Below are 13,534 nucleotides of genomic sequence, written 5' to 3' on the forward strand. Positions count from 1 at the left end.
ACAACCCCATCAAAAAGTGGGCAAAGGATATGAACAGATGCTTTTCAAAAGAAGACATTTATGCAGCCAACAAACATTTGAAAAAAAAAAACCTGATCATCACTGGTCATTAGAGACATGCAAATCAAAACCACATTGAGATACCATCTCATGCCAGTTAGAATGGCGATCATTAAAAAATCAAGAGACAATAGATGCTGGAGAGGATGTGGAGAAATAGGCAGGCTTTTACACTGTTGGTGGGAGTATAAATTAATCAAACCATTGTGGAAGACAGTGTGGCGATTCCTCAAGGATCTAGAACCAGAAATGCCATTTGATCCAGCAATCCCATTACTGGGTATATGCCCAAAGGATTATAAATCATTCTATTATAAGGAGACATGCACACGTATGTTTATTGCAGCACTGTTCACAATAGCAGACTTGGAACCAATCCAAATGCCCATCAATGATAGACTGGATAAAGAAAATGTGGCACATATACACCATGGAATACTATGCAGCCATAAAAAAGGATGAGTTCATATCCTTTGCAAGGACATGAATGAAGCTGGAAACCATAATTCTCAGCAAACTGATACAAAAACAGAAAACCAAACACTGCATGTTCTCACTCATAAGTGGGTGTTAAACAATGAGAATACATGGACTCAGGGAAGGGGAACATCACACACCGGAGCCTTTGGGATGGGGGTTAAAGGAGGAATTGCAGGGGGTGGGTTATTGGGAGGGCTATCATTAGGAGAAATACCTAATGTAGATGACGGGGCAATAGATGCAGCAAACCACCACCACGGCATGTGCATACCTATGTAAACTGCACAATCTGCACATGTACCCCAGAACTTAAAGTATAATAAATTTTTAAAAAGAGAACTAGATTTTCTCTAAAATACTTTCATCTCTAAAAATTCAATGGTTCTGTGATCCTGTAATTGTTTCCATACATCTTGATTTAGCACTCAAGTGTTTATTTAGGGAGTTTTAAATATTCATTTAACAGTGACAGGTTGATAATCACTGAAAATGCAATCTATGGCCAGGCACAGTGGCTCATGCCTATAATCCCAGCACTTTGGGAGGCCAAGCAGGTAGATCACTTGAGGTCAGGAGTTTGAGACCAGTCTGGCCAACATGGCAAGCTCATGTGCTGAATAGCATGTATTGTGTTCTGATATCTTTGTGGTTAGTTGAAAACAATCAACAATTGATGAACATAAGTGGGAAAAAAGGTAAAATGGCTGAGTAAGCATTAGACTGTAAATCTAAAGACAGAGTTCAAGGCCTCTTTTTACCTGTCTTTACAAAAAATACAAAAATTAGCCAGGTGTGCTGGTGCATGCCACTTGGGTAGCTGAGGCACAAGAATCGCTTGAACCCAGGAGGCAGAGGTTGCAGTGAGCTGAGCTCATGCCACTGCATTCCAGCCTTGCCAACAGAGCGAGATTCTGTCTCTAAAAAATAAAATTAAAAATTAATTAAGAAAATACTATCTCAAGATAATATGAGCTGCCATGTATTGTCTAAAGGCATTTCACAACCTTTTAAAAATCAGATTACATTTCTTCTGACAATTCTATTTCATTTTTACTTTTGTTTCTGCTTGAAGTTGCTGTGCATTATTTTGACTTTACAAATTCAATAGGGTGACTATTACAACACTAAATAAGCTAATATTTCAAATATATATTATATATATAATAGATTTCTTTCATAATTGACAATGTATAGTTATAAAAATATTTTAAGTTTAAAAATTTTATCTAATTACTATTGAAAGAATAAAATGATCTTCATATTCTCATATTACAAGTAGTCTAAAATTAAAACTTCTTTTTTTATAAGGTGGCTTTTTCACCAAAAGAGTATCATTCACCATCTTCCAGACCAGAATATATAGAATTCAAACAAAAATTTCAGGTGAGTCCTGAATTATTCTATCCCAATATCATTATACTTAGTAGTTTTCTTCAATATTTTATGTAATTCAGTAATTCTAAAAAGCTACTCATTAGAAACACATGGCTATCTTAAAAAATACACATTCCCAGGTCCACCTCTGACATAATGAATCTCAACCTGGAAACAGAACCTGGGAATTTGTATTTCTCAAAAAAGAAAATAAAAACTAAGGGGATTCTTAATTTGTCATCTGGGTATCCACTAGAATTTGAAAACCAGTTATAATAAGTTGCATCCATTAAAATTAATTTTGAACTACTAAGCTGAAATAAAATAAGACAAATACTAGGCTGATTATTTCACATTTTGCTTTTTTTAGTTAGATAACACAGAAGTATGAACGAAGAGTTTCAATAAGACTTTTTATTTTGAAGGCGGTTTCAGTGATAGAAGAGCCTGATCCCAGAGCTAAAAGATGGCTTATGAATATTATACTGAAATTTTACTATAATCCTGAGTTTTCTATATGGTTCTCCCTTATCCATTTCTGAGGCATTATACAGTATGCATCGAAAGCAAGATTCAATTGTGATATGTTAAGGGCTGGGTGGAGCTCATTATCATTGTTGAAATTCTCAACTTAAAGGCAGATGATATATGTCCCCAAGTCAGTTTTTAGATAATATTTATGATATTCTTCATGGGTTTCATTTCAGTACTTTTCACTACTTGCCTGAAAATTCACTACTTCACCACATTGCTGCGAAAATAGTAAATATTTAGGTAAATGAGACTTGGATCCTGAGGTTAGCCACTGTCTAAGGAAATAAAGCTAACACTAGAAATTGAGTTGTTGAAAATAAACTATTTATGGATGGCTTTTTAAGTATTTAAAAATATTCCAAGTAGCAAAAAGCACTTGGACACAAAATAGTGTCAGAATTAAGAATTTGAAATTTTTGCATTAAAATTTTGTTTTTTGTTTCAATTTCAAATATTTTAAAATAATTAAAGTTGGTTTTCTCCCTTTTTGGAGGGTAGGAGAGTGAATAGATACATTGACAGATTGCTCAAAGAAAATTAACTAGAAAATATATTATAAATTTAAAATCATTGCTACTGAATGTCTTATCTTTTTTTTAATATTGCATTTTCAGAAATTCAGCAAGAAGTATTTTGAACTAAGGCATATAGACAAAGAAATGTCAGTCAGAAAAAGAAAGGATCAAGATATATGCAAATGTAGAAACATGTTAAGTGCAGAGGTTATAGAGCATGAAGACCAGGATCCGCCTTATCCAGCACAATCAAAAACTGCAGAACCTGTGAATAGAACCTGGGCCCATGATCCTAATATCTTCCCAACAAAGACATTAGACACTGAGAACAAGTTAGCCCATGATCCTACTATCAACACAATAAAGGGTTTAGATACAAAGAATAGGTTAAAAGAAAATCTACAAAATGCGTCTTTACGAAACTTCAAAGGAGAATCATCAAGGACTGGAAATGTACATGCAAATACATGTCACCTCTCGAAGTCTTTAAATTTTACCCCCTATATAGAATATTTAAAACAATCAATGCAACTCAAGGCAATTTTAAGTAAAAATCTGCAAGACCTTTCAGACAAATTATTTTCTAAACCAGAAGTTAGTATGAACACTGAAGCAAGAGAGAAAAGTAGTTCTCCACTTCTAAGCATTCACGATAAATCAAGTAGTATGGAAGACAAAGTATTGGGAAAAAACCAAGATTTAAACAACTGGCTTTCAGAAAAAGACATTTTAAATTCAAAGGCTACTTTAAGTCAAATAATTAAAAATATTCCTGCAGATTCATTTTCAGAAGGTAGTCAAATAATTGAAAATATTCTTGCAGATTCACTTTCAGAAGGTGGTCAAGTAATTAAAAACATTCCTGAATATTCACTTTCAGAAGGTGGTCAAATAATTAAAAATATTCCTGCAGATTCATTTTCAAAAGGTAGACCAGGAAAATCTGCAGAGGTAGAAGAATATGTCTCTAAAAAACACTTTGAAGCTGATGAGAGAGATTTTCCAATTAAAAAAAAGAGTAGTATCAAAAAGAAACATTTAATAAATGAAATATCTAGCTCCAAATCAAGTTTAAGTGGCGTTGCACATGACTACATTATGAGGCAAATATTCACTGCATCCAAATTCTCAGAATTGGAGATAGAAATGAAAGAGCCAAGTGAAACACCTATGAACTTGGAAAATCAATAACCTACACCTTGGAAGAGAAGTTTATCATCACGTATTCTATTTCATGAAGAAAATGCTGATGAAATAGAATTCCCACAGCCCAGATCTGTTGTAAGCCAGATAATACAAGCATTTCCTATATATGCGCTTTTAGAATCTGGGATTATCAAAGTGATAGAATTAGATAAAGAACGCCATAAGAGTTCTTTGCTGGGCACAAGGATCGCTTCTCCTAAAGGAAAGGTGAAGGATTCCCAAAAGTATTTTTCAGAAATCAGAAGTGATACAGAACCTCTTTCAGAGCAGAATATATCCATCATTCCCAAAGACACTACTTCTGTTCATACAGTTAAATTTATACAGGAAGGCCAAAATATGTTCCCACAAGATTCTAGTAATTATTCAATAGCAAATAAAGAACCAGATTTGCCAAAAAATTGTCAGAGGCTTGGTAAAGACGAAAATAATCTCCATTCTACTCTAGAAAGTTTAACTAGTTCATTAATGGATAAACTTAGTGAATCAGATGCAATAATGTTAAAATCCTTTTTAAAAAACATCTTCAATGTCTTTTTCAAATATATTCAATCTGAAAGAAGAGGACAACCAGAAAAAGAATTAGAAAGACTAATTCAACCTTTTACAAGTGACACAGAACACCTTGAAAAAATCCAAGATAATTTTGAAAAATCAGACAAATTAGACAGAAAACCTATTTTGAGTTCAAAGCTGCGTGTGTTTCTAGAAGAACTCTCAGAGTCAGAAATAAAAAATTTAAAATCTGAATTAAGTAAACAAATCCAGCATTACCTTGTAGAAAGACTTTCAGAATCAGGACATATCACCAAGGAGGACTTACCAAAAATCTATCAAAATCTCTATCTGATGAATGAGAAAGCAGACCGGAAAGGGCCAAACATTTTTCAGGGGAAATATTCTGAAGCTGTGAAAGAAATCATGTCTTTTGTCAACAATTTCAATCATTTCATAGATAAACATTTAGAAATAAGGCTAAGATCTTTTTAAAATAAGATTCTTCAAAACTGTTTCCTAAAAACCATTTCAGAAAGCAGTTTATTTAATGAGACAGAATCTGAGACTATATACCCACACATACCTTCTCTAAGTACTAAAAGTGCCTCAATATCTTTTCACAAACTAGAACAAGATATTTCAAAGGGGAGTTTTGGTAGAAGGTTCGAAATAAACAAGAAATATCCTTTAAGTGAATCTCTACAAAACTATCTGATAGCTTCATCAGAAAATGAATTATTAAATCTAAAAGCTGATTCAAGCAAACACCTCCAGAGACTTTTTATGGAAAAACTTTCAAAATCAGGACTAATGACAAAAAGGCAATTAGAGGGGATCAGACAGCATATAAATTTGCTTAATTCTAGTTCTACACAATTAAAATATATAAAGACACATCTACCTTTTTAGATATGACCATCACTTTATGGAGAAGCATTCAGAAAAGCAAAATAAATATTCAAGAATTGTTCAACAAACCTCTTTACAAATGGTTTCTGAGGATAAACTTACAGAAATAGAATTGAGTGGAGAGAAAGAAAATAAATATTTTCCCTTACAGAATTTAAAAGAAAATTCACCTTTAATTAGGGAATGGAAAAGTTATTACCCTAAAGAAGCAGCTAAAACACCAAGTTTAATAAAAGTACAAGCTTCTTCCAATAAAAATATCCAGGCAAGTCCATTAAATAAGTCATCAGAAATACTTACAGATATACTACTTAAGAAACGAAGGAAAGAACATGGTTTCATGCAGCTTCCTCAAGCAGAAAATTCTATTCATAAAATAGAGATTCAAGACCCATATAATTGGGGTGGTAAATCAAAAATAACTCAATCAAAAGCTTGGTGTGAAAGGACACTGAAAATGAAGTCCCCTGATAGAAAGGAGCATATAAACATCTGTAAATGGACTGTTCAGGAAAAACCTGAAGCAATATTAATATCGTATCCAAGAATTCCTAACAGCAGAATGCCAAGGGAAGATGACTACTTAAATAGACTCACATTCCCTTCCTGGCAAACTAGCACCTTAACTCATTTCAATTCAGAGACTGGGGAAAAATTAAAATTAGAAGACCAGTATTGTCAGAGATTGAAAGGAAATAATAACAATAATAAAAAACACATAGTAACATTTGCACAATACGATAAAGGAATACAAACTCCTTATATAAAACCAGATGAACTTTGCAGTGAAAAATGTGCCAAGTTCCCTGAAATAGTCATTCCAATATAAAGTTGTAGAAGATGAGAAAAACTCAAAACCATCCCTCTTCCCGAATTATTTAAGAGAGAAGATCTAAAACCCAACGTCCAAAAAGAAAGAGACTGTGTCACCAAACCAAAAAAGTCATTTAACAAGATAGTCAAGATATTACCAACCACACTGCCCACCACAAGAATTCATCTAAAGAAGTCTGTTCCAGGGACACAGCTTCACTGGACTGCAAGAACAACTATACATGTAATAATGTTTTCTTAAAGTCTTCTACTTCTGTATTTGGCAAAGTTCTAGAAATAATTTACTTTAGGGTGTATATATCTGCATCCAAGTATGTGTATTACCTTAATTACCCCCAACACATTCAGAACTCCAATTTAAAAATTCCTCTGAAATTTAAATATCACCTCACCTGATTCAAAATACAATCACAAAATCAGGGGGACTGTTAACACACCTACTACCTTTTTATGAAATAAATAGTGGCACCCCCCACCCTCCACTGTCTGGGATATGAATTAGAAAAAGGTGCCCTCTTCCTCTGGGCATATTCTCCCAGCTGACACCCAAGAGCCAGATCATGCAGCCCTGACTGTGGAAAACTGGCTAGATTTTAGCCCTTACTAAAATTAGTACAACCATTGGCTGTGGCCAGATACTGTGGAAACATAGCTGAGATTTTCTTTTCATAGAGATATAACTACAACTATTAGGTTTTTTTTCACATAGCTGAATTATCTTTGTTTCAGTTAAATAAATATGAAGCTCCTATATGCCAGTTATCTGGCTAAAAATTAGGGATATGCAAAATTTACAATCCATTGGATTATGAATTGCAAAAATTTACCTTCTAGTCTTTTTTCACCACCATGCTGCATCATGTGCTGAGAAACTTAAGAATTCAAATATATTTCTAATATTCATAAAAAAATTAGGAGGCCAGGCATAGAATGGCTCACGCCTATAATCCCAGCACTTTGGGAGGGTGAGGCGGGTGGATCACTTGAGGCCAGGAGTTCAAGACCAGCCTGGCCAACATGGTGAAACTGTCTCTACTAAAAGTACAAAAATTAGCTGTGTGTGGTGGTGCACATCTGTAATCCCTGCTACTTGAGAGGCTGAGGCAAGAGAATTGCTTGAAACCAGGAGGCAGAGGTTGCAGTGACCCAAGATCACACCACTGTACTCCAGCCTGGGCAAAAGAGCAAAATTGAATCTCAAAAAAAAAAAAAAAAAAAAAAAATAGGGAAGCAAATCTGCGACTAGATTTTATATAAATCATTCTAAAGCAAATTTAAAATCTAGGAATTTCTGAATCACTGGTCTTCCCTATTAATATACATAATAATATACATAATATACATAACAAGCATGACCCATAATTGGAAAAACTCCTAAGTAAATATAAGTAAGTAAAACTCATATTAAATTGATACTTTGATGTGCATAATTCTACTTTGAGAAAATCTTATTTCTGCATAGTTGCTTTGAATTTATTTTCCACAGTAAAGCAAACTATTAGCTTTATAGTAGGAGAGTAAATATTATATAGCTATATATTATACACACTATTATACAGCTAAATATTAACTATATAGTGGCAGGGTATAAATATCAGCTTATACTCTCAATTTTGGATTTTTCTATCTAAATTCAGAAATAGTATTGAGAAGGGTGAGTGTGTGTGTGTGTATATACATGCATTTATCTACACACTTGGAAAAAAAAATCAAAGATGGGTTCATAGTTTTTGGAGAGGATTTCCTGAATTTAGACAAATGGAATCTTTAATACAACTTTTCAAGCAAAATAAGAAATTGTGTTTATGTTAAATGATATAAGATCTCAAAATCCTTGTCCTAAGAGCAGGCAAGGGAGATAGAGTTATTTTTATTTCTCAGTTAAACCAGCTGTTTCTAAACTTTCTAGTAAAGTTGACAATAGATAATTAAGTGGTAAGAGGGCATTTCTCAGATGATCAGAATGACTTACACATCTGATTTTCTAAAATCCAGGAATCTCCCAAAGGAATCAAGACAGAAGAGAGAGAAATTGAGTGGTAGGAGCACCTAGAAAAGTGACCAGTGACCTGGGTCTCCATGCCTTTCCACTGGGTCTCCAGTAATCAGTTATATCAGCTGTGAAGGGAAATTATATATTACTCACTAACATAAATTCTCTAATTGTGGCTTACCTAATTGTCCTGTGTACATAAGAGGGAAGAGGAAGAATGTTTTCTTGCCTTCTCCAAACTCAGGCAAAAATGTGAAATCGAATTTATCTTTAGACTCTTGGTACATTCTTTTTTGTAAATCTTTTTCTGACTGCCCTAATTCTTTTTAGTCCTGCCCAACGTTCCCTGACCCCCAATTCTATTAATGCATTCCCACCTGTATTCAAATCAAAGCAACCCATGTTCTTGGTGTGGCTATCTTTGCAAAGTGTTATGGGATGAGCTGCTCAAACTGCTGAGGAAATTGTTTACCCTAATTTGAGGATAACTAATAGATTCATACTTTTTAAGGGTTACTTGTAAATTATTTTATTTTTATTATAATATATAGCTATCTTATAGAAAATTTTAAAAATTATTTATTATGGTATATATCCTTCCAGCTATTTTACTGAATGTTTTACTTGTTTACTCAGAGTATACATGCAATTTTATTCCTTTTAATGTAAACATTACAACCACATTCTTGGATGCGGCACTCTCTCCCTCTCTATGTATAAAAGTTAACTAAAGAAGGTCAAAGTTTGGATGATATAAAAAGTAAAATATAAGAGTTCATAATTTATACTTGGGATCAGGGGAGAGAGATTTTGGTGGAGAGAAATCATGTAGTAGTCTGGCCAGCATTGTCTAGAAGTCTGACCCCTGAGGACTGCTCTCAAGTTTTTTGGGTTTCCAGCTTCTTATCTAAAATATCTTTTGAAATAACAAATCTTTGTAACAGTAAGATATCTTTAAAGCATGGTTTCTAGCACAGTATCTAATGGGAGGCATCAGGTGTAGGGTCTGAATTTACAGACTGCCTAAGAAACAGTCATTGTTTTCACTCTTTAACTGTTGCTATTATAAACTTTAGTCTTTGTAAATTTTTAATTTTCTTTTGTCTTTTGACCATCTACGTCAGACGTCCTTGTAAATTTAAAACCTACTTTTAAGAAACCTAATTTACCAATCTGATCTTTTATTATTTAGGATTCTTTGGATAAATCTGAGGATTTGCATGACATGACCTTATTTACACATCTTAAAAAAGTAAAATCAAGATCAAGGCTTTCAGGAAAAAGCTCAGATGATATCCACAATCATGCAAATAACTCTGCAAGACCATATACTGCTCTGGAGGTTAACAAGCGATGAGAAAGAGAAGGCTACAATGGAAAGTTTATAAGTTGTCAAATGGTTTCATCAGGCTTAGTTAACATAAATGATACATCAGATTATGAAATGCATAAAATGCGGCCAAAAAAAATCAAAAGAGGATATTGAAAAATGTTCGCTCATTTTTTATTACAAAATGTGTTTAACTCAGAATGATGTGTGAGGCACAGTCTGAATATCATTTCTCCATTAACAAAATGGTTTGGAGATCTCTTTTGTGTGTGACAGAAGTCAGCAACCAAATTTCATCTTGTTAGAACCATTTTGTTTTGATTAAAATGAAAACAAACACATTTGATGTAAATATGTTTTTGTTCACGAACCTTAGGGAACAAACCCAGAAATACATATTCAATTTATATTCATTAACAAAGTTTTATTTCTCAGTTTTTCTTACCTTTTCCACTATATAATATCACTCCAATTTGTATTTCTGATTCTCCAACCTTTGTTACATTGTAAATTATCGCTTTCTACCTAGTTTTCAGGTGATTTGCAGTTATCAATGTATGCAGCCTTTTGTTATGAATATATGCTTCAGGCCAGGTGCCATGGCTCATGACTGCAATCCCAGCATTTTGGGAGGCCAAGGCAAGTGGATGGCTTGAGTCCAGGAGTTCTAGACCAGCCTGGGCAACATGGTGAAACCCTGTCTCTACAAAAATTACAAAAAAAATCAGCTGGGTGTGGTAGCATGCCTGTGATCCCAGCTACTCAAGAGGCTGATGTGGGAGAACCACCTGAGCCTGGGAGGTCAAGGCTGCCACGAGCTGTGAGGGTGACACCCATCTCAGGGGGAAAAAAAAAAAAAAAGGAATATATACTTTTAGTTTTCATTTCTAATTATATTTCCGGATTCAACAGTTTGTAATTCTCTGGACCTTATACTCTTTCATTAATTTTTTTTGAGACAGAGTTCTTGTTATGTTGCCCAGGCTGGTCTCGAACTCTGGGCTCAAATGATCCTCCTGCCTCAGCTTGCCAAGAAACTGAGATTTACAAGTGTATGCCACCACTCCCAGCTGAACTTTTATTCATTTTAACATCATCTGATACTGCATCTTTTTACACAATAAAAATAAGACTATATTTCATATTAATTCCTGAAGCATCTCTTACACAACAGTGACTTTCTTTTTATATATTTTTAAAATTATACTTGGAAGTTCTGGGGTACATATGCAGAACATGCAGGTTTGTTACACAAGTATACACGTCATGATGGTTTGCTGCATCCATCACCTGTCATCTACATTAAGTATTTCTCCTAAAGCTATCTCTCCTGTATGCCCCCACCCCCAGGCCCCTATCCCCCTGACAGGCCCCAGTGTGTGATGTTCCCCTCCCTGTGTCCATGTGTTCTCATTGTTCAACACCCACTTATGAGTGAGAACATGCAGTGTTTGGTTTTCTGTTCTTGTGTCAGTCTGCTGAGAATGATGGCTTCTAGCTTCATCCATGTCCCTGCAAAGAACATGAACTTATCCTTTTTTATGGCTGCAGAGTATTCCATGGTGTATATGTGCCACATTTTCTTTATCCAGTCTATCATTGATGGGCATTTGGGTTGGTTCCAAGTCTTTGCTATTGTTAACAGTGCCACAATAAATGTATGTGTGAATTTCTTTATAATAGAATGATTTATAATCCTTTGGGTATATACCCAGTAATAGGATTGCTGGGTCAAATGGTATTTCTAGTTCTAGATCCTTGAGGAATTGCCACACTGTCTTCCACAATGGTTGAACTAATTTACGTTCCCATCGACAGTGTAAAAGCATTCCTACTTCTCCACATCCTCTCCAGCATCTGTTGTCTCCTGATTTTTTAATGATCACCATTCTAAGTGGTGTGACATGGTATCTCAATGTGGTTTTGATTTGCATTTCTCTAATGACCAGTGATGATGAGCTTTCTTTCATGTTTGTTAGCTGCATAAATGTCTTCTTTTGAGAAGTGTCTGTTCATATGCTTTGCCCACTTTTTGACAGGGCTTTTTCTTAAAAATTTGTTTAATGTCTTTGCAGATTGTGGATATTAGCCTTTTGTCAGATGGATAGATTGCAAAAATTTGTTCCCATTCTGTTGGTTGCTGGTTCACTCTAAAGATAGTTTATTTTGCTGTGCAGAAGCTCTTAATTAGATCCCATTTGTCTATTTTGGCTTTTGTTGACATTGCTTTTGGTGTTTTAGTCATAAAGTCTTTCCCTATGCCTATGTCCTGAATGGTATTCCTTAGGTTTTCTTCTAGGGTTTTATGGTGTTAGGTTTTATGTTTAAATTTTTAATCCATCTAGATTTAAATTTTGTATAAGGTGTAAGGAAGGGATCCAGTTTAAGTTTTCTGCATATGGCTAGCCAGTTTAACCAACACCATTTATTAAATAGGGAATCCTTTCTCCATTGCTTTTGTCAGGTTTGTCAAAGATCACATGGTTGTAGATGTGTGGTATTATTTCTGATGCCTCTGTTATATTCCATTGGTCTGTATCTCTGTTTTGGTACCAGTACCATGCTGTTTTCATTACTGTAGCCTTATAGTATAGTCTGAAGTCAGATAGCATAATGCCTCCAGCACTGTTTTTTTTTTTTTTTTTTTTGGCTTAGGATTGTCTTGGCTATGCAGGCTCTTTTTTCGTTCCATATGAAGTTTAAGGTGCTTTTTCCAATATTGTGAAGAAAGTCAATGGTAGCTTGATGGGGATAGCATTGAATCTCTAAGTTACTTTGGGTAGTGTGGCCATTTTTATGATATTGATTCTTCCTAAACATGAGCATGGAATGTTTTTCCATGTTTGTAGTTCTCCTTGAAGAGGTCCTTCACATCCCTTGTTAATTGATTTCCTAGGTATTTTATTCTCTTGTAGCAATTGTGAATGGGAGTTCACTCATGATTTGGCTCTCTGTTTTTCTGTTATTGATGTATAGAAATGCTTGTAATTTTTACACATTAATTTTGTATGGTGAGACTTTGCTGAAGTTGCTTATCAGCTTAAGGAGATTTTGGGCTGAGATGATGGAATCTTTTAAATATACAATCATGTCATCTGCAAATACAGACAATTTGACTTTCTCTTTCCCTAATTGAATACCCTTTAATTCTTTTTCTTGCCTGATTGCTCTGGCCCGAATGTCCAATACTATGTTGAATAGGAGTCATGAGCAAGGGTATCCTTGTCTTGTGCCAGTTTTCAAAGGGAATGCTTCCAGTTTTTGCCCATTCAGTATGATATTGGCTGTGGGTTAGTAAATCTAGAAGAAATGGATAAATTCCTGGACACTTACACCCTTCCAAGACTAAACCAAGAAGTTGAATCCCTGAATTGACCAATAATAAGGTCTGAAATTGAGGCAGCAACTAATAGCCTGCCAACTAAAAAAATTCCAGGACCACATGGGTTCACAGCCAAATTCTACCAGAGGTACAAAGAGGAGCTGGTACCATTCCTTCTGAAACTATCCCAAACAATAGAAAAAAGGAATCCTCCCTAACTTATTTTATGAGACCACCATCATCCTGATACTAAAACCTGGCAGAGACCACAACTAAAAAAGAAAATTTCAGACCAATATCCATGATAAACATTGATGTGAAAATCATCAATAAAATACTGGCAAACCAAATGCAACAGCAGATCAAAAAGCTTATTCATCGCAATCAAGTTGTCTTCATCCCTGGGATGCAAGGCTGGTTCAATATATGCAAATCTATAATCCATCACATCAACAGAACCAAAGACAAAAACCACATGA

General features: G+C 34.6%; 1 protein-coding gene across 1 annotated transcript in view; it reads left to right on the forward strand.

Annotated features, from left to right (window-relative positions):
* C2CD6 (C2 calcium dependent domain containing 6) overlaps positions 1 to 10,163 on the forward strand; it is a 149,581-nt gene extending 139,418 nt beyond the window's left edge. The window contains 6 exon segments of the mRNA XM_012446305.2: positions 1,849 to 1,923; positions 3,057 to 5,570; positions 5,572 to 6,389; positions 6,391 to 6,446; positions 6,449 to 6,633; positions 9,596 to 10,163. Coding sequence (XP_012301728.2) covers positions 1,849 to 1,923; positions 3,057 to 5,570; positions 5,572 to 6,389; positions 6,391 to 6,446; positions 6,449 to 6,633; positions 9,596 to 9,889 — 3,942 coding nt within the window. The 3' untranslated portion in view covers positions 9,890 to 10,163.
* Positions 10,164 to 13,534: the final 3,371 nt, after the last annotated feature.

The sequence above is a fragment of the Aotus nancymaae genome, unplaced genomic scaffold (genome assembly GCF_030222135.1).
Source record: "Aotus nancymaae isolate 86718 unplaced genomic scaffold, 86718_ANA_hifiasm-v0.15.2.pri h1tg000008l, whole genome shotgun sequence".
NCBI lineage: Eukaryota > Metazoa > Chordata > Mammalia > Primates > Aotidae > Aotus > Aotus nancymaae.